Source organism: Tachypleus tridentatus, chromosome 4 (genome assembly GCF_004210375.1).
Source record: "Tachypleus tridentatus isolate NWPU-2018 chromosome 4, ASM421037v1, whole genome shotgun sequence".
NCBI classification, from domain to species: domain Eukaryota; kingdom Metazoa; phylum Arthropoda; class Merostomata; order Xiphosura; family Limulidae; genus Tachypleus; species Tachypleus tridentatus.
Genome location: NC_134828.1, coordinates 6,731,146 through 6,750,442, shown reverse-complemented (window position 1 = coordinate 6,750,442; position 19,297 = coordinate 6,731,146). Strand labels below are relative to the sequence as shown.

The 19,297-nt window shown below is 36.6% G+C and overlaps 1 protein-coding gene across 3 annotated transcripts in view; it reads right to left on the bottom strand.

Moving 5' to 3' along the window:
- The window catches only part of mmm (missing minor mitochondria), a 98,424-nt gene that overhangs the window by 39,672 nt on the left and 39,455 nt on the right, over positions 1–19,297 (bottom strand). For all 3 annotated transcript variants that reach the window (XR_013027030.1, XM_076496927.1, XM_076496928.1), the window contains exons 11-14: positions 18,237–18,359; positions 16,572–16,645; positions 16,147–16,255; positions 1,651–1,726 (exon numbers count right to left, since the gene is read on the bottom strand). Coding sequence is in view for 2 of the 3 variants with exons in the window: in XM_076496927.1 (XP_076353042.1) it covers positions 1,651–1,726; positions 16,147–16,255; positions 16,572–16,645; positions 18,237–18,359 (382 nt within the window). In the remaining variant the exon portion in view is untranslated. The remainder of the gene's footprint in view (positions 1–1,650; positions 1,727–16,146; positions 16,256–16,571; positions 16,646–18,236; positions 18,360–19,297) is intronic.

Below are 19,297 nucleotides of genomic sequence, written 5' to 3'. Positions count from 1 at the left end.
CAAGTAAACAACAGGTTAATCAGGTTTGAAAATATTCCATAACATAACCAAATCACAGACATTTCTAGTATTTATACTAATTAGCCATTGATCAGTACCTAAAAGTAATAAGTTTAAAGTGAGAAACAAGTTATTATGATACACTGACTGTGGCTGAAGGTGGACCGCTATGCATCTTTACTGTTGAAAAACCACAAAACTATCTTTCTAAAATGAACCAGCCTCACCCAAATGAACTAAATTAAAAGCAAGCAAAACAAATACAAGTACAATGAAAACTATTTGTCTTATGGATTTATGTGCATTGGAGATAAAGATTCCCTTACAGCACAGTGAATTGTATACAACAGAATATTATCCAACATTTCTATAGTACCTGCTAAACTGTGACAGCATTTGAAAACAAAACATTCCAAATGTAAAAATAAAGATATTAGTTTTTACAAGAGAAAGGCTAATAACTTACTAATAATTTAACTCTGTTGAAAACTGTCTAATAGATAACAAAAATACAATAAGGCTATTTTACAGAGTAAGTTAGTATACTGAGCTCATGGGAGAAGCACATATGATTGAACCTTACATGAAAGACATTGTAAATTCTATGTTAATGAGCAGGTTAGATTACAGTTACCAAAGAATACTGTGTGACCTGTTGAATTTGATATCTTGCTGTTGACACTGAGAATGAGCTAATCCTAACAGCTGAGACAACTGACTCATAACTGAAAAATTGTGACAGCTTGGCTAGCATGGCCTCTGACACCACACTAAAACAGAGCTTCATCAAAGTTTTGTCACTTCATTTTGGAGTAGTTTAATTCACGAGAATCCAAATAAGAGTTCCTTCCCTTATTACAACATACTTGTATGAAACTGCTACAAGACCAGACTGAACCCTGTACCTGATGTGAGAATCCAGCATCATTTCCAATATTAAAAGTACTTGTGAGCAAAACAGATAAAAAAACCCTATTAAAAATAAAAAACAACTTTAAGACTTTGTTTGAAGCCAAGACATAAGTGCTTTCTTGAACAAGAAACTGTTTGATTATAATTTATGTGTGAATGTTTTCGTATAGCAAAGCCACATTGGGCTATCTGCTGACTCTACCAAGGGGAATCAAACTCCTGATTTTAGTGTTGTATGTATAAATGTAAAAAATAATGTTCTATAAATATGTTTATATGTGTAGTTACCTACTGTAGAAAAATATTTTTTTATGGTTTAACTCCAACATACAATTGTTTTTTAAGGTTCCATTAGTAGTTTTAGAGTCAAAAGTGCCCCATCATTGAAACAGTTTGAGAAACAATGATCTAGAATACTGAAGTATAACAAAGAACCTGAAATTTATCTCCACCATCAATAGGTATAGAAAAAACAACAAAAGTATTATACTTGAAATCAAATAATATGTATTACAGCCACAAACAAGATCTGTAAGACAGAAAAGTGTACAGTCCTTAACAGAAAAAAATATTTGTAAATTATCCTTTCCAATAAAGCAAGTCCTAAAAGAACCAGAACAAAAAGATAATTTTCAAAAAGTTACCATACAAACATCTTTAATTAAAATGTTTTACAATTGAACAGTAAGGTTCGAGTTTCTTATACGTATACAAGTCAAGAAATGTAATTGTTGTTACCACTAGAGAAGCAACACTTCACTGAAACTGAAACAAAACGCAGTTTTCTTCTTTTGTCAAGCCCGTGAAGGTAGATCTATAGAAGATAGTAGAACAACAAGTATAGTTATTAAGTTGTAGTTTACTTTATATTCCATATATAATGAGCACCAATTTTCCTTTAAGTGTAAACCCATCATTTCTACTAGCTTCACTGTTGAATTTAATAGGGAATTTAATAATAAATTTCTATTTTACTTTATACACATATAGATGTTTAAAATCCATCAAACCAATGTTGTAAATTCAAAACTACAAGCATATAGTGGTTTAGCATTTTTATATGAAAATATATCTATCTTTCTGACAATCAAAACAAACATATAATTTATATATAGAAACATATAATTATATATATACTATTCTATATGTAATGTTACTTCACCATTATGATACTTAAATGAAATCTCCTAACTTCATCTGTACTATGAACATATTACTTGTGTAAGTCTATAAAATGGCTTAACTGTAGCAATATCTAGGTAATCATATAATCTGTTTACAAGCTGCAAAATTAATTTTCTGATTAACTTCAACTATAAAAATAGGAGATGCTAAAGAAATTCATTGAAGTAAAATAAGTTTAGGTCTTGAACTCTACGATACAGGTTTGTCTGAAGAAGTAAGTTTAGGTCTTGAACTCTAAGATACAGGTTTGTCTGAAGTAAGTTTAGGTCTTGAACTCTAATATACAGGCTTGTCTAAAGAAGTAAGTTTAGGCCCTGAACTCTAAGATATAGGTTTGTCTGAAGAAGTAAGTTTAGGTCTTGAACTCTAAGATATAGGTTTGTCTGAAGAAGTAAGTTTAGGTCCTGAACTCTAAGATACAGGTTTGTCTGAAGAAGTAAGTTTAGGTCTTGAACTCTACGATACAGGTTTGTCTGAAGAAGTAAGTTTAGGTCTTGAACTCTACGATACAGGTTTGTCTGAAGTAAGTTTAGGTCTTGAACTCTAATATACAGGCTTGTCTAAAGAAGTAAGTTTAGGCCCTGAACTCTAAGATACAGGTTTGTCTGAAGAAGTAAGTTTAGGTCTTGAACTCTAAGATATAGGTTTGTCTGAAGAAGTAAGTTTAGGTCCTGAACTCTAAGATACAGGTTTGTCTGAAGAAGTAAGTTTAGGTCTTGAACTCTAAGATACAGGTTTGTCTAAAGAAGTAAGTTTAGGTCCTGAACTCTAAGATACAGGTTTGTCTGAAGAAGTAAGTTTAGGTCTTGAACTCTAAGATATAGGTTTGTCTGAAGAAGTAAGTTTAGGTCCTGAACTCTAAGATACGGGTTTGTCTGAAGAAGTAAGTTTAGGTCTTGAACTCTAAGATACAGGTTTGTCTAAAGAAGTAAGTTTAGGTCTGGAACTCTAAGATATAGGTTTGTCTGAAGAAGTAAGTTTAGGTCTTGCAGTCTAAGATGCAGGTTTTTCTGAAGAAGTAAGTTTAGGTCTTGAGGTCTAAGATATAGGTTTGTCTGAAGAAGTAAGTTTAGGTCCTGAACTCTAAGATACAGGTTTGTCTGAAGAAGTAAGTTTAGGTCTTGAACTCTAAGATACAGGTTTGTCTAAAGAAGTAAGTTTAGGTCTGGAACTCTATTATACAGGTTTGTCTGAAGAAGTAAGTTTAGGTCTTGCAGTCTAAGATGCAGGTTTTCTGAAGAAGTAAGTTTAGGTCTTGAGGTCTAAGATACAGGTTTGTCTGAAGAAGTAAGTTTAGGTCCTGAACTCTAAGATACAGGTTTGTCTGAAGAAGTAAGTTTAGGTCCTGAACTCTAAGATACAGGTTTGTCTGAAGAAGTAAGTTTAGGTCCTGAACTCTAATATACAGGTTTGTCTAAAGAAGTAAGTTTAGGTCTGGAACTCTATTATACAGGTTTGTCTGAAGAAGTAAGTTTAGGTCTTGCAGTCTAAGATGCAGGTTTTTCTGAAGAAGTAAGTTTAGGTCTTGAGGTCTAAGATATAGGTTTGTCTGAAGAAGTAAGTTTAGGTCCTGAACTCTAATACACAGGTTTGTCTGAAGAAGTAAGTTTAGGTCTTGCAGTCTAAGATGCAGGTTTGTCTGAAGAAGTAAGTTTAGGGCTTGAGCTCTAAGATACACATTTGTCTGAAGAAGTAAGTTTAGAGCTTGAGCTCTAAGATACACATTTGTCTGAAGAAGTAAGTTTAGGTCTTGAGGTCTAATGTGCAGGTTTTTCTCAAGAAGTAAGTTTAGGTCTTGCAGTCTAAGATGCAGGTTTGTCTAAAGAAGTAAGGTTAGATCTTGAACTCTAAGATGCAGGTTTGCCAATTGTACAACAGAAACTATACATGCATTATATATAGTTGATGATTAAAATATTTGTCAGATACTTTGGCTGCTAATAATAACCTCATACAGATTTCATTAAAAATTAAAATATTTATTAGGTACCTTCACTGCTAATGATAATCTAATATAGACATCATTATAAATTAAAATATTTATCAGTTACCTTCACTGCTAATGATAATCTAATATAGACATCATTAGAAATTAAAATATTTATTAGCTACCTTCACTGCTAATGATAATCTAATATAGACATCATTAGAAATTAAAATATTTATTAGGTATCTTCACTGCTAATGATAATCTAATATACACATCATTAGAAATTAAAATATTTATTAGGTACCTTCAGTGCTAATGATAATCTCAATGACGTCTTACTTTAGATCTATATAATTTAAATTAGCACAAAATTCATCATCTGTACAAATAGTCAACCTATTAATATTCATAATAGTGTCAAATTGTTACAAAAATATAAACTTTAAAATTTTAGCTTACACAATAATAATTTATAAACTTCATCTTTCTAGACGTCAATATTTTACAATGTTGAAAACAGATTAATCTGATATAATACCGCACTAAATCCCATATAATAGTTTTCCTTGATTTATGCTGCCCTCTCTATAAGCAATCTTCACTCACCACTAGCCTTGTGCTCCCATCTAACATCATACATCTACACACGAGAATGGAGTATATGGACTAGTTCTCCACCAACAGGTGTGAAAAACCAAACTCTCCTAACACAACTAACTCCCTGTTTACTGTAGCTCACACTCACCACTAGCCTTGTGCTCCCATCTAACATCATACATCTACACACAAGAATGGAGTATATGGACTAGTTCTCCACCAAGAGGTGTGAAAAACCAAACTCTCCTAACACAGCTAACTTCCTGTTTACTGTAGCTCACACTCACCACTAGCTTTGTGCTCCCATCTAACGTCATACATCTACACACAAGAATGGAGTATATGGACTAGTTCTCCACCAACAGGTGTGAAAAACCAAACTCTCCTAACACAACTAACTCCCTGTTTACTGTAGCTCACACTCACCACTAGCCTTGTGCTCCCATCTAACATCATACATCTACACACAAGAATGGAGTATATGGACTAGTTCTCCACCAAGAGATGTGAAAAACCAAACTCTCCCAACACAGCTAACTTCCTGTTTACTGTAGCTCACACTCACCACTAGCCTTGTGCTCCCATCTAACATCATACATCTACACACAAGAATGGAGTATATGGACTAGTTCTCCACCAAGAGGTGTGAAAAACCAAACTCTCCTAACACAGCTAACTTCCTGTTTACTGTAGCTCACACTCACCACTAGCCTTGTGCTCCCATCTAACATCATACATCTACACACAAGAATGGAGTATATGGACTAGTTCTCCACCAAGAGGTGTGAAAAACCAAACTCTCCTAACACAGCTAACTCCCTGTTTACTGTAGCTCACACTCACCACTAGCCTTGTGCTCCCATCTAACATCATACATCTACACACGAAAATGGAGTATATGGACTACTTCTCCACCAACAGGTGTGAAAAACCAAACTCTCCTAACACAGCTAACTCCCTGTTTTGTACTGTAGCTCACACTCACCACTAGCCTTGTGCTCCCATCTAACATCATACATCTACACACGAAAATGGAGTATATGGACTACTTCTCCACCAACAGGTGTGAAAAACCAAACTCTCCTAACACAGCTAACTCCCTGTTTACTGTAGCTCACACTCACCACTAGCCTTGTGCTCCCATCTAACATCATACATCTACACACAAGAATGGAGTATATGGACTAGTTCTCCACCAAGAGATGTGAAAAACCAAACTCTCCTAACACAGCTAACTTCCTGTTTACTGTAGCTCACACTCACCACTAGCCTTGTGCTCCCATCTAACATCATACATCTACACACAAGAATGGAGTATATGGACTAGTTCTCCACCAAGAGGTGTGAAAACCAAACTCTCCTAACACAGCTAACTTCCTGTTTACTGTAGCTCACACTCACCACTAGCCTTGTGCTCCCATCTAACATCATACATCTACACACAAGAATGGGTATATGGACTAGTTCTCCACCAAGAGGTGTGAAAACCAAACTCTCCTAACACAGCTAACTCCCTGTTTACTGTAGCTCACACTCACCACTAGCCTTGTGCTCCCATCTAACATCATACATCTACACACGAAAATGGAGTATATGGACTACTTCTCCACCAACAGGTGTGAAAACCAAACTCTCCTAACACAGCTAACTCCCTGTTTACTGTAGCTCACACTCACCACTAGCCTTGTGCTCCCATCTAACATCATACATCTACACACGAAAATGGAGTATATGAACTACTTCTCCACCAACAGGTGTGAAAAACCAAACTCTCCTAACACAGCTAACTCCCTGTTTACTGTAGCTCACACTCACCACTAGCCTTGTGCTCCCATCTAACATCATACATCTACACACGAGAATGGAGTATATGGACTAGTTCTCCACCAAGAGGTGTGAAAAACCAAACTCTCCTAACACAGCTAACTCCCTGTTTACTGTAGCTCACACTCACCACTAGCCTTGTGCTCCCATCTAACATCATACATCTACACACGAAAATGGAGTATATGGACTACTTCTCCACCAACAGGTGTGAAAAACCAAACTCTCCTAACACAGCTAACTCCCTGTTTACTGTAGCTCACACTCACCACTAGCCTTGTGCTCCCATCTAACATCATACATCTACACACGAAAATGGAGTATATGGACTACTTCTCCACCAACAGGTGTGAAAACCAAACTCTCCTAACACAGCTAACTCCCTGTTTACTGTAGCTCACACTCACCACTAGCCTTGTGCTCCCATCTAACATCATACATCTACACACGAGAATGGAGTATATGGACTAGTTCTCCACCAAGAGGTGTGAAAAACCAAACTCTCCTAACACAGCTAACTCCCTGTTTACTGTAGCTCACACTCAACACTTCAATATTAGACAAGAAAAGGTGCACTGGAAGTAGGGAGAGCAGGTGAGAAGTGTGAACAGAGATAAATATTTATCGGAAGTATATTTTCAGCATTGAAAAATGTTGACTTCTTGTGCAATACCTTACCTTCCCTCGCATAATAGCTAAACCCCACATTGATATGGTAGAGGGGCCAGTGTAAAATGTGCCTAAATGAGCACTCTTTAGAAGACATCCAAAGAGAAACCATGATTGTCATACCCTAATATGTAGGGTCACAATGATGAGAGATTACACCAAACCTGTAAACAGGGTATACTCTTTGCCCACTGTAAATATGTGTTGCTAATTAGAGCAGAAAAGTTGTAAATCTAATTTGAAATTGACTAGTGGGTCAACTCTAGTCCAGCATCAGGTGTTTTCCAGTTCACAGTTTACACCAACAGAACAATACCATCATACTCTGAGGAGCTAGGAACTGGTAAATGGCAAGGACTCTCATCCTCCACTAGAACATGGAGGACCAAAACACACACTGGGGAGTTGAGAGGAATGTAGGACTATAAGACTGTGCAAAGAATGATCACAATAACCTTATTTTGTAAAAAAAAAAACTAGTCTTGGTTTATTCAACTACAAACAAATGGGTAGACAGCAATCTCAACACTGCTTTAATCATGATAGTTCATGAGTTAGTACACTTTGAAACTGACATTATTTATGAACCAAGTTATCATGGGAAACTCAAATGGTCTTGTGGAACACCCCATCTCATAAGTGAGCATTATAGACTCTGAAGATCTCACAGTGCAGATTTAAAATTAGGTATACCTGGTTGGGCAGTCCTTTGCAGAAGGACTGGACAAAACCCACACATGAAGATGGAGCATGAATTTCACTGGATGAGTGAGGAGGAATGAGGTTGCTGAAAAAGGGATTTGAAAATAGGAAGTGTCAGGGAAAAAGATAACTGGCAAAGGTTCAAGAAAGTGGAAACCATGGCTGTGCTGACCAAAACAGATTAATGGAAAGAACTTGACACATACTGTTTTGAATAAGTGACAGAATTCATGAAAGAAGATTGATAAGATAAGAAGGTAGGCATACCAATAAAAACTGGGCCAAACTTGATTACATGCTTTTGCAGCAAAAACTGAAGGTTGTGGAACAGGCCATCGGAACAGGGAAGTTTGTTATTGAAGTGATTAGCAAATGCATCCAGCAATGGGGTACTCAAATGGAAGACCTTAGGAGAGAGAGAGAGATGATTCTATTGGTAAAATCTTGTCAGGACAAGGAAGCCAATCTGTAAAAATATTCATATTACCCGGGATGTGACAAGCAATAAACCAAAAATGTTGAGAAAAAGAAGGTTGAATATCTAAAAACAAACCAAGTGAGATTGGGCATCCTGCTGGTGGTTGATATAAGAGACAATGGTCAGAATGGATCATGACATGGTACTTTTGTATTGCAATAAGGAAATGATCCAATACCTGATGAATAGCCAGGAGCTTCAAAAGATTGATGTGTAGAGTCGATTCAACCACAGACCAATGACCAGAAATCTCTTAAGAATCCAAATACACCACAGATCCTGTCAGAGATGCATCCATAAAGAGATGAAACTTAGGAAGAGGAAAAGTAAGACAAATGCAAGCTGAAGTCTTGTGTCTGCCAAACCATCAATCAAAGTTGACTTGTAGAATAGAAAAAAGAAAAACAGAGGCATCCAAAAGGTCATGATTAAACTTCCCTTGATTGTGCAGCACCCATTGAAGACAACATATATATACACAGCTCCAAGAGAAGGAATTCCATAGAAGTCCAATTCTCTACAAGAGAGAAAACTTTATATGCATATTGGAACAGAAAAGGAACCAAAAACAAAAGTCATGCAGATAAGAATTAGGTAAATACATTAAAACCACATGTTAAGGGTCAAAGTTAAATAAAAAAGTGCAGAGAAAAGAAGGAAATGTGTATCCACCAAAATCCCCTCAGGGGAATAATGAATAGCTTCAGATAAATAGAGACAGAAGGGTTGTTAGGGTAGGACAGATACAGGAGAGATGGGTAAAGGAAAAATATAGGGTGGGATCTCTGTGCCTTAATCAGTGATTCCAAGATCTGAGATTCAAGTGCAGGAAACTCAAACATACAACTAGCTAAAGCATGCATGTCCATAAAGTGTAGGGGTCAAAGTATGTAGACAGCAGCATGAAGTTGAGAAAGGAACTGGTCAGTACAGACATGAATATCTGGGGATGGGGAAAAGCAAAATTACCACCTGTCATGCCAGAATAGAGAAGGGATTGTAAGAATCATAGCATACAAGGGAAAGTGAAAAATAGTAACAAACATGTCAAGAAAAGTCAAAGAAGGTCTACAAAAGTAGACTGAAAATGCAAGAGGTGTAAAAAGGCATCATCATCCTCGAGAATAGATTCTTCAAGGAAAGAGAGATGTGACCAAAGTCAGGAGATGATACAGATGGAAGTAAGGTATCCTATCATAATAATCTATTTTTAATCATACAAGTTCAACTATTTAAGTTTAATTGTCACATATATTTTGATGAAAAACATTTACTAGTCTCTTTAAAAAAACTCTTGTTCAAAGTTTTATATCAGAAACTGTTTACTTTTTTATTCTAGGCTAGATGTCAAGTTAATGAAAAAGAGAATTACATTTTTTATCACAACATATGTAAATTTAATTTATAAAATCTAACATACTTTCACAAGATACTATTATTCTTGTCTTAACTTAAACTTTAAAAAGATTTCAAAATCAGAATTCATTTAAAACTAAAAACAGTTAAAATAATTAATTAATTAAAATAATTAATCAATTGGTTGGTTGGTCGGTTGATTTATTGTTCTATGGCACAAAGCAGTTAGGCTACCTGTGCCAAACATCCAGTAAAAAGTTAAAATTAAAAGTAAATTTAGTAAAATTCATAAAAAGAAATTAAGGTAAAACAAAACAAAGTTTAAAAAATATATATAGATAGTATAAAACCAATGTTTACATCTAGTCTACAACATTAAGAGAAAAACTACAGTAATACAAGTTGTAAAGGACTTTCTGTAGTGTAACTGTAATTATCATAACTCACCAGGAAGACTAACAGGTAAGTACAAAAACCACAGTCAGTCACCTGAAGCTGGCCTTTCTAGTCCTGGTTTCAGATTATTTGACGTTATGGCCATTTTCAAAAAGTAAAGTAATAAAAGTTTGAAAGAACTTGTAGCAAAATTTTAATAATAACTCACCAGGATGACTAACGGGTGGTTCAAATAGCAGTATTAGTCACCTGAAGTTGGCCTTTCCAGTCCTGGTTTATTTGACATTATAGCCAGTTTCTAATTTCAAATCAAACTAGATGTAATTTGATTCTTAAAAGGGAATCACATTAAAACAGGTCTAATGTATAAATTAAACAAAACTTAAATGGCATTAAAAAGATTAATAGCCTTTAAAAAACTAAAAACATTACCAAGGTGGACAGTGTCACCATCACCAATAACACTGTCTAACATTATGGATAAACCTTGGGACAGAACATGTTTAAAATGGTGCCATCATTGAGAGTTATAACGACGGCAAGGCAGTAAAATGTGGCCTATTGTGACCTAAGTGCTACACAGACTACACACTGGTGCATCAGTTTCAAGTCGACCGCCAGCTAACACAGAGCCAAGCCTTGAATACAGGACCATAATAGTCCATGTATGGAACAGGCACAGTGGTGGTAGTGCCAGAGCAGATAGATTTAGCTGAGGTGTTGGTGAGCTTGTTCCCACGAATATCAACGTGGCCCGGTATCCAGAAAAACTGGATAGAAGTAGATATTAAAGTGAAATGGGCCAGTCGGTTTTGAATATCAGCGAGAACAGGGTATGAACCAACGTGAAGCAATTCCAGGGTCAGTAGAGAAGTTAGTGAGTCAGTATAAATAGTGCAATTTGAGTACTGCTTAGCGTCTATTTAATCCAGGGGAAGAGAAGTGGTGTACAGTTCAGCAGTGAACACAGAAGCTGTAGAAGGGATTCTGAGCACAACCACCGAACCACAACAAACCATGGCAGAGCCCACACAGTCACCTGATTTCGAACCATCTGTATAAATAGGAATGGAAGGATGGTTCAAAAGAAGTTCACCAAATAGCAGAGAATATTTCCAATCGGGAGTGTCTGCTTTTCTCAGATGATCTGAAGATAGGTAACAATTTGGAACTGTGGTGGAATGGGCTGACCAGTGGATACAGCAATGTTATCCAAAGACAGACCCAATTCATCCAACTGCACCTGGATATGAAGGCCAAAAGGAGCAATGGCAAACCGTCTGTTCTGAAAAAGTATGGCCTACCGAGGAAGCAAAACACAACCCCAGGTGTGATGCTTTCATAAGAAACGAAGTTTTGAAGCATATAGTAAAGACAGTTGCAAACAGTGGAGATGCAAAGAAGGTTCATGAGACTCTATGTATAAGCTCTGAAAGCCCCAGGGCAGAGCCAAAGTCCTTCATAATGAATGGGGTCCAGCATCTTTAAGGCTGAGGGTCTAGCAGAGCCATACACAAGCACGATATATCTTTAGCATAGAGCATCGATCCGCTGGTGGAAGAGTGGACATGGAGGATGTTCAGTGCTCTTGTACATTTGACCCATAGTTGCTTGATGTGAGGTATAAAGGTCAGCTTACAATCAAAGATAAGACCCAAGAACTTTGTCTCAGGGACCACAGTCAGCACAACTTCACTGATACATAGTTCAGGATCAGGGTGAATACCACGTTGGCTGCAAAAGTGCATGCAAACGGTTTTAGAGGGAGAGAAGTTAAAGCTGTTTGCTGCAGTCCACTTCAGTAAATGATTGAGAGCAGTCTGTAGCTGCTGCTCAATATAACTCATGTTCAACGACTGATAAGAGATGTGAAAGTCGTAGATATAGAGTCCGTTTGCAACAGTGAGAAGGAGTTGTTCAGTGATGGCATTAATTTTTATATTGGAAAGTGTGACACTCAAAACATAGCCCTGAGGGACTCCAAGTTTCTTTAGGAAAAGAATGGGAAAGAGTTGAACCCACACAAACTCAGAATCTCCTGTCAATTTAAAAATTTGTAATAAAAATGGGCAAATGGCCACGTAACTCGCAAAATGCCATACCTCCATGTTGTATCATAAGCCTTCTCAATGTCAAAGACTATTGATACAAGAATGCTGTATTTGAGAAAGACTGAAAGACTCCTCTGATTGATGTTTCAAGTCAAATCAGGTGGTCCAAGGTAGAGCACTGTCGTTGTAACCCACACTGGGTGAATGACAGGAGATTGTTTGATTTGAGGAACCAAACAAGACGAGCATTAACCATCCTCTCTGAGGTCATACAGAGACAGCTCATCAAACCAACTGGACGGTAGTTTCAAGGAATCGTGGGATCCTTCCAAGGCTTAGAGAAATGTTGGACAATAGCCTAGTGCCAGGCATCAAGAAAAACATCCACCTGCCAGATCCAGATAAAAACAATCAGAAGAATAGCAAGAGAAGCAGGAGATAGATGGCAAAGAATGTCATAGTGTACATCATCAGGTCCAACTGATGTACTACCAGACCAATGAAGGGCCAGTTTCAGTTCCATCAGTGTGAAGGGATGATTACAGTCATAGAGACAATCAGCTCGAAATAAAGAGGTGATCGCTCTGCCCAAGTCTTGATGGCTAAGAAGGTGGAGGAAGAAGCAGAAATGCTAGATATCCAGCAAAAGCTTTCACCTACAGTATCGACAATGCTTCGGGTATCAGCTACTTCCTGGCCATCAGAGAGCAAGATCGAGAGGAAGGCAGAATTATTATGCCCAATGATCTTTGAATCTTATCCCATATGACTCTGAAACTGGTTATAGAAGATATGCCAGTTGTGAACGTAATCCAAGTTTCCTTCTGGCTTTGATGTCTTACCCACAGAATATGTACACAGGCCCACTGGAAAGCGATGCAGTTCAAGAGTGAGCGATATCTACGGAAAGTATCTCAGACCCATTTTTGAGCCTTCTGTACCATGTGGCAGGCAAGATCCCACCATGGATGAGGATATATTGGAAAGCGTGTCGAGGTTTCAGGAATAGATTGAGCAACTGCTTGTATAATACAGTTAGTTACTGCTTCCACACAGTCGTCTATTGATAATTTACAGACAATGGCAGGATGAAGTTTTGTGAGAGCAGTGAAAGAGGGCCAGTTTGCTTGATCCAGCTTCCACTGGGGCACACAGGTCAGGTGGCATCGACCACGGCCAGTCTCTCTCAAAATCAGGTGTATAGATTTTTTACACCTGATGGGGGAGGATGATTTTTGCAACCACTTATGTGGACTGTTCAATTTGCAAGTTGGTAATCTCTGATTACGTGAACCTGAAAGCTGTAAACAAGTAGTCACAGAGTAATCTTGTTGCCATGATACTTGTATGTATACTTAGGCCTACTGACTAAAACTTACGAACTATTGCTTAGATCGAAAAGCTTAGAAGCACGCCTATATTAAAGATGTACATTTCGGCTACTGAAAAAGCCTACATCTAGGCCTAATTATGTAAATCGATTGGTAAGAACATGACAATCACAAGAACAAACACACAATTTGTAGGCCTGTGATGCAATAAAACAATTCAACAGACCAAACTGTAGGGGGGATGATTGTATGCACCATACCCCCCACCTAAAATGAAGGAGGGATGTATACCCCTCAGGATTTAAACCCCTGCTCAAAATTATAGGAATACAATTATTGTCTCGTGGATTATTGTCAACCCTCCATGAAAAATGGGAAAATAATGAAGGAGAGCAAATTGAGAGATCAATAGCAGTAAAAGACTGACTAGGTGCATGGAAATAAGTAGAAGAACCAGTATTGAAAAGAGAAAGGTTGGGATCAGAGAGCATACACTCTACAGAGCGACCCCTCCTATCAATATCAGCACTTCCCCAGAGGAGATTATATCCATTAAAGTCCTCCAGGATTAAAAAGGGAAACAGCAACTGTTCAATGAGAGCATCAAGGTATGACTGATAATATGTCTCTCCAAATGACAGGTAGAGAGAAAAAACATTGATGGTATGACCCAAGGAAACATGGATGGCAAGGGTGTGTCGAGTGGCAAAGACAGGGTGGGCACATGCTGATCAACTAACAGTGCCACCCCTCCATGCACTCATTCATCACACAACCTGTCATTTATGTACAAAGGAAACCACCAAAAAGTGACTGTCTCGGCAGGTTTCAGAAATGTTTCCTGTAAGGAAAGACATACAGCATGTTAGGAAACAATCAGTGTTTTGATGTCATCCAGATTAGAACGTAAACTTCGACAGTTCCATTATATCAAGGTGTCCATTTTTATTTACATGTAGGCGAATTGAGTGGAAAACCTTTTTGTTTACGACCACATCTTTTTTCCTTGCTGTCCTTATTCAAGGGAGGTTTATTGACCTCCATGGATCCTGTCCTGGGTCGATTTGGCAGGTTTTTGCTGTTGGAAGGGGATTCCAGTGACTGAGGATGTGAACGAATGATTGTTTTGCATCTTTGGGCGGGAGAAAAAGAGGTATCCAAGGAAATGCCTGTACCCAGAACCAAAGGATGTGGATCTTGGGGTTTGTTGGAATGTGTGTAAGGGACAGAGATGGGTGTTAAAGTTGATTCATCAACTTTTTTAACAATGGAGGTCAAAAGACTTTTCGTTCCTTTTGAGAACGATTCTTTTTTAGGCACAGATAGATCTGTCTACGCTCCCACTGTAGTAGTGGAACAAAGTGCAGCAGCGTATGTCTGAGATGAAGTTGTAAACAGCAACTTTCAAGCCTCAGGATAAGTAATGTTATGGATCGTTTTCAAAAGCTGCACCTCTTTTTCTTCCAACCATTTAGAACAAGAATGAAAGTAAGATGGGTGAGAGCCAGTGCAATTGATGCAATGAGGGTCTGTTTCACACTCATAGGCATCATGGTCCTTGCCACTGCAACAGGCAAACAATCAGGGAACCACAACATGACGTCTTTGAGTGACTGAACCTCTGACACTGGAATCTATGGAAACATTGGAGAGGGCTTGGAATGTATGGCCATACCCTGCAATTAAAATAATCTGCCTTGATGGTGGATCATAATTCCATCTTTGCCAGTGGATTTACGCCTCACTGCAGAAACTCCTTGAGTGGAGAAACCAGCGAAAATCTCTGACTCAGGGATGTTCTTCAAATCCCTCTCAACAATAACTCCTCGTGATGAATTCAAAGTAGCATGATGCATAACCTCAGTAGGTATATCCCCAATCACCTTTGAATGCAAGAGGAGTTCAATGTGTTGAGATGTGGATGTTTCCATCAATTTGTTACCAGATCAAAGCTTCTTTACTGACTTTGGAGAGCCAGCAACTCCCTCCAGTCCCTTCTGAATGAAAAAGTGAGACATTTGCCTTAAAGGTTTGTCTGAAAGAGAATGTAGGATAAAAAAATGAGGTACAACAGGTGGTACAGATATTGAAGATTGCTGCTTAGAATCTTCAAGACGTGGTCGTTTACCTATGGACTGTTTTTCACTGTTTTATTTAAGTTTTTATTTGGAGAATCCATAATAAAAAAGGGAAATTTCAGTGCCTAATGACCCCACCCACCATGGGGCTCTATGAGGGGACACATTAAAATGTCAAACAAGAACACTGTAGCAATGCCAAAGTTTCGTGAGCACAATACCCAAACACCAGCATCAGTTACAATGCCCACAACACCTGTTGAGAACATCCAACACTGGTACTTGGTTGACCCTAGTCCAAGTGGACCAGCCAATTGACTCAAGGGGGCCACCTCAAGGCTGCCTGTCTACAGGAATTCAAGGCCAAAGTGCTGCGTTAGGGTTGGACTCCTCAACTACCAGGATCCTCTCCTCTCCTTTGCATGTCACCACGCATGGTTAATACATGGGTAAACTGAGAGAACAAAACCTTCCTCGGGAGGTCCCCTCACCACGTACAGGAATCCACACTGATGAGTTTATCAATTGGAGGTAGTTGTTTCTTTAGTATTATGATATATATCTTGAATTAAGCTTTCTGTGAGACATATTTTAACCAATTATTAAATATTTTTCAAGAAGTAAGGACATAACATACTTTATGTAAAGGTTTCCAGGTTTGATCTAGAGAACTATAATCATCAGCTTCTGTGTCTTTGTCAGTAGTTGTCTGTTGGTCAGATGTGATGTCCCAAATCATCAGAGCACTAATATAAAAAAACTATATGTATATATATATATGCAAACCACTGGAAAATATACACAAATTTGGTACCTGTTAAAATATATTACATGCAGTTACCTTTCCTTGGAAATAAAATTTTCATACAACAATGCAATTACAATTTTGATGCCCCACATGGCTATATCATACTTTTATATCCTATTACAGTTATCACTGAAACACAATAAAACAATCAATATTAAAATATATTATAAACATGAAATCAAATAATTGAGTAAAACCTACTTCAGTTATCCACAAATTGTGGGAACACAATCATAACTTTATTTTCAACTTACCCATCACTTCCACAAGTGAAAACCTGGTGACAGGAAGTGCCACAAGATTCATACACTGAACCTTGTTTACCAACCTTTTTGAGCAAAAATAAACATAATATTAGAACAGGAAGCATGAAGATGAATGAGAAACTATTTTTGGATTAAATAACATTTAGTGATCTCATTTCTTTGTAGAAAAGAAATTCTTAAGGACTATCATCAGAACAAAAGTAAAAATAAAGTAAGATACAAATAACTACAAATTAATTATTATCTAACTCAAAGAAAAACAAAACGAGAAACTGTAAACTTTTACCAAGTGATCATTAAGTTTCATTTCCAAAGCTTCTACAATCTAAATTACACAAAATACTTTAAATCTGTTATAAGTAGAATTCTGAAATAATTAAATGGAGTGCTAGTTCTTTGTTTTGATATGAAAAATTATTACATTTTTTAATTAGCAAGTACAAATAAATATTTGTTAGAGGGTATTAATGTAAAAAATGTATGTTTTACTTTAAATACATGATTACACAGACCAGATAAACTATATGTAAAGCTGCAGTGGAACAGAATGTATCAAGGTATATTTTGTTTTTTTCATGTCCTTTTGTAGCTAATGTGATGCATCCAATAACTGTTTCTGATGTAAAACATTCGTACGTTCAGATCATAAAAATTTAGTATTCCCAGGATAGAGACATCCTTTATGCTTAATGGCATTGGAAAACAAATTAATATAGATTGACTGGGGTACTAAAACCACCCTGTAAGACACCTGTAACCAGGCATAATAAGCAAAGTGCATTATCTTGTAACAGATGAGAATTCACATACACAAAGGTCAATGTCCAGAAGCCCAGTGCAATAGTACACAACATAACCAAGAATGGTCTCCAACAACGTATTGGTTCACCAAGGTAAAGCTTCCAATCATACTTCTTGTTCAACAGTTGCTACCTTAAACAAATGGAGAATTAAACAAACATTAATGTTTTTACATATATACTGGTAAAGTTGCCAAAACATTACAACTATGAGCTTCTGTGTAACTGGACTGTTGAAATGGGGACAAGGAAACCACCACTCTAATACACTATATGGATGATAGAAAGCCTGCAGGGAGAATTAGTATGCTTTGAACACAACAGTCTTCATGATGAAGCCTTTTTTCAATGGAAATTATGCAGCAGGCCTATTGTTGAGATGTATGTTCTTCAGATACAAAATAACCAGGCAGGGCAATTGAATTATAATAATGTGGTTAGGTTTCAAAATCATTCTAATTAAAGTATTTAATTCTCTGTACTACTGTGACCTTGAAATAAGAGTGTGGGTGTGTTGAAACTTATAGGAATACTTTCTATTTACAAGTTCATTCAAAACAAACATGAACCAAGCCTTGTGAGTGTCAAAGAGCAAGTAATATTTAGTTTTTATAATTTTATCAGATGTGTAAGATTTGGGAAATTACTGAAAGAATAATAATGAATCAATACGTTCATCAAATAAATATTTCTTAGCTATGGGTTAAAATAATAAAACGTATATATACCTCTGTACATTTTCTAAATAGTTAGTAAATAAAGTAGCACACTTATGAATTTATCCTGGTAGAAGTATCTTTTGAGAGAAAAGAAATTTTGGTTAGAAATAACATTTATTTATGTCAGCCCTTACTTCTATAAAAGGTGGAAGCCATGTGAGAAAACTGACTGCTGACTTATGGCTTTGGTCAATATTACTAAGAGCACAATGCTTTACAACAGGAGTTGTAATACCTTTATCTTCTTGAAGTTCCGTCTGAAATATAACATTGAAAAAATAAATTACATATAACTTTTCCAATATAATGGGAGGTATTGTAAAATATGCTGAAAAATAATTCTGTCTTTACCAAAACTGAATGAGCTTACACAAAGAAATAAATAAAGTAGAAATGATGTATCATACACATTAAAATAACCTTCATTCTTATGTGTGTAGTATACTTGTTTCAGACAACCTGTATTTTATAGGTGGATTAGTCAGGTTGGTTATACTTCCTCAAAGGTTATTATATGTATTATATACATTAAAATAACCTTCATTCTTATGTATGTATGTAGTCTACTTGTTTCAGACAGACAACCTGTATTTAAAAGGTGGATTAGTCAAGTTGGTTATACTTCCTCAAAGGTTATTATATGTATTATACACATTAAAATAACCTTCATTCTTATGTATGTAGTCTACTTGTTTCAGACAACCTGTATTTTATAGGTGGATTAGTCAGGTTGGTTATACTTCCTCAAAGGTTATTATATGTATTATACACATTAAAATAACCTTCATTCTTATGTATGTAGTCTACTTGTTTCAGACAACCTGTATTTTATAGGTGGATTAGTCAGGTTGGTTATACTTCCTCAAAGGTTATTATATGTATTATACACATTAAAATAACCTTCATTCTTATGTATGTAGTCTACTTGTTTCAGACAACTTGTATTTTATAGGTGGATTAGTCAGATTGGTTATACTTCCTCAAAGGTTATTATATGTATTATACACATTAAAATAACCTTTCATTCTTATTTGTGTAGTCTACTTGTTTCAGACAACCTGTATTTTATAGGTGGATTAGTCAGGTTGGTTATACTTCCTCAAAGGTTATTATATGTATTATACACATTAAAATAACCTTTCATTCTTATGTGTGTAGTCTACTTGTTTCAGACAACCTGTATTTTATAGGTGGA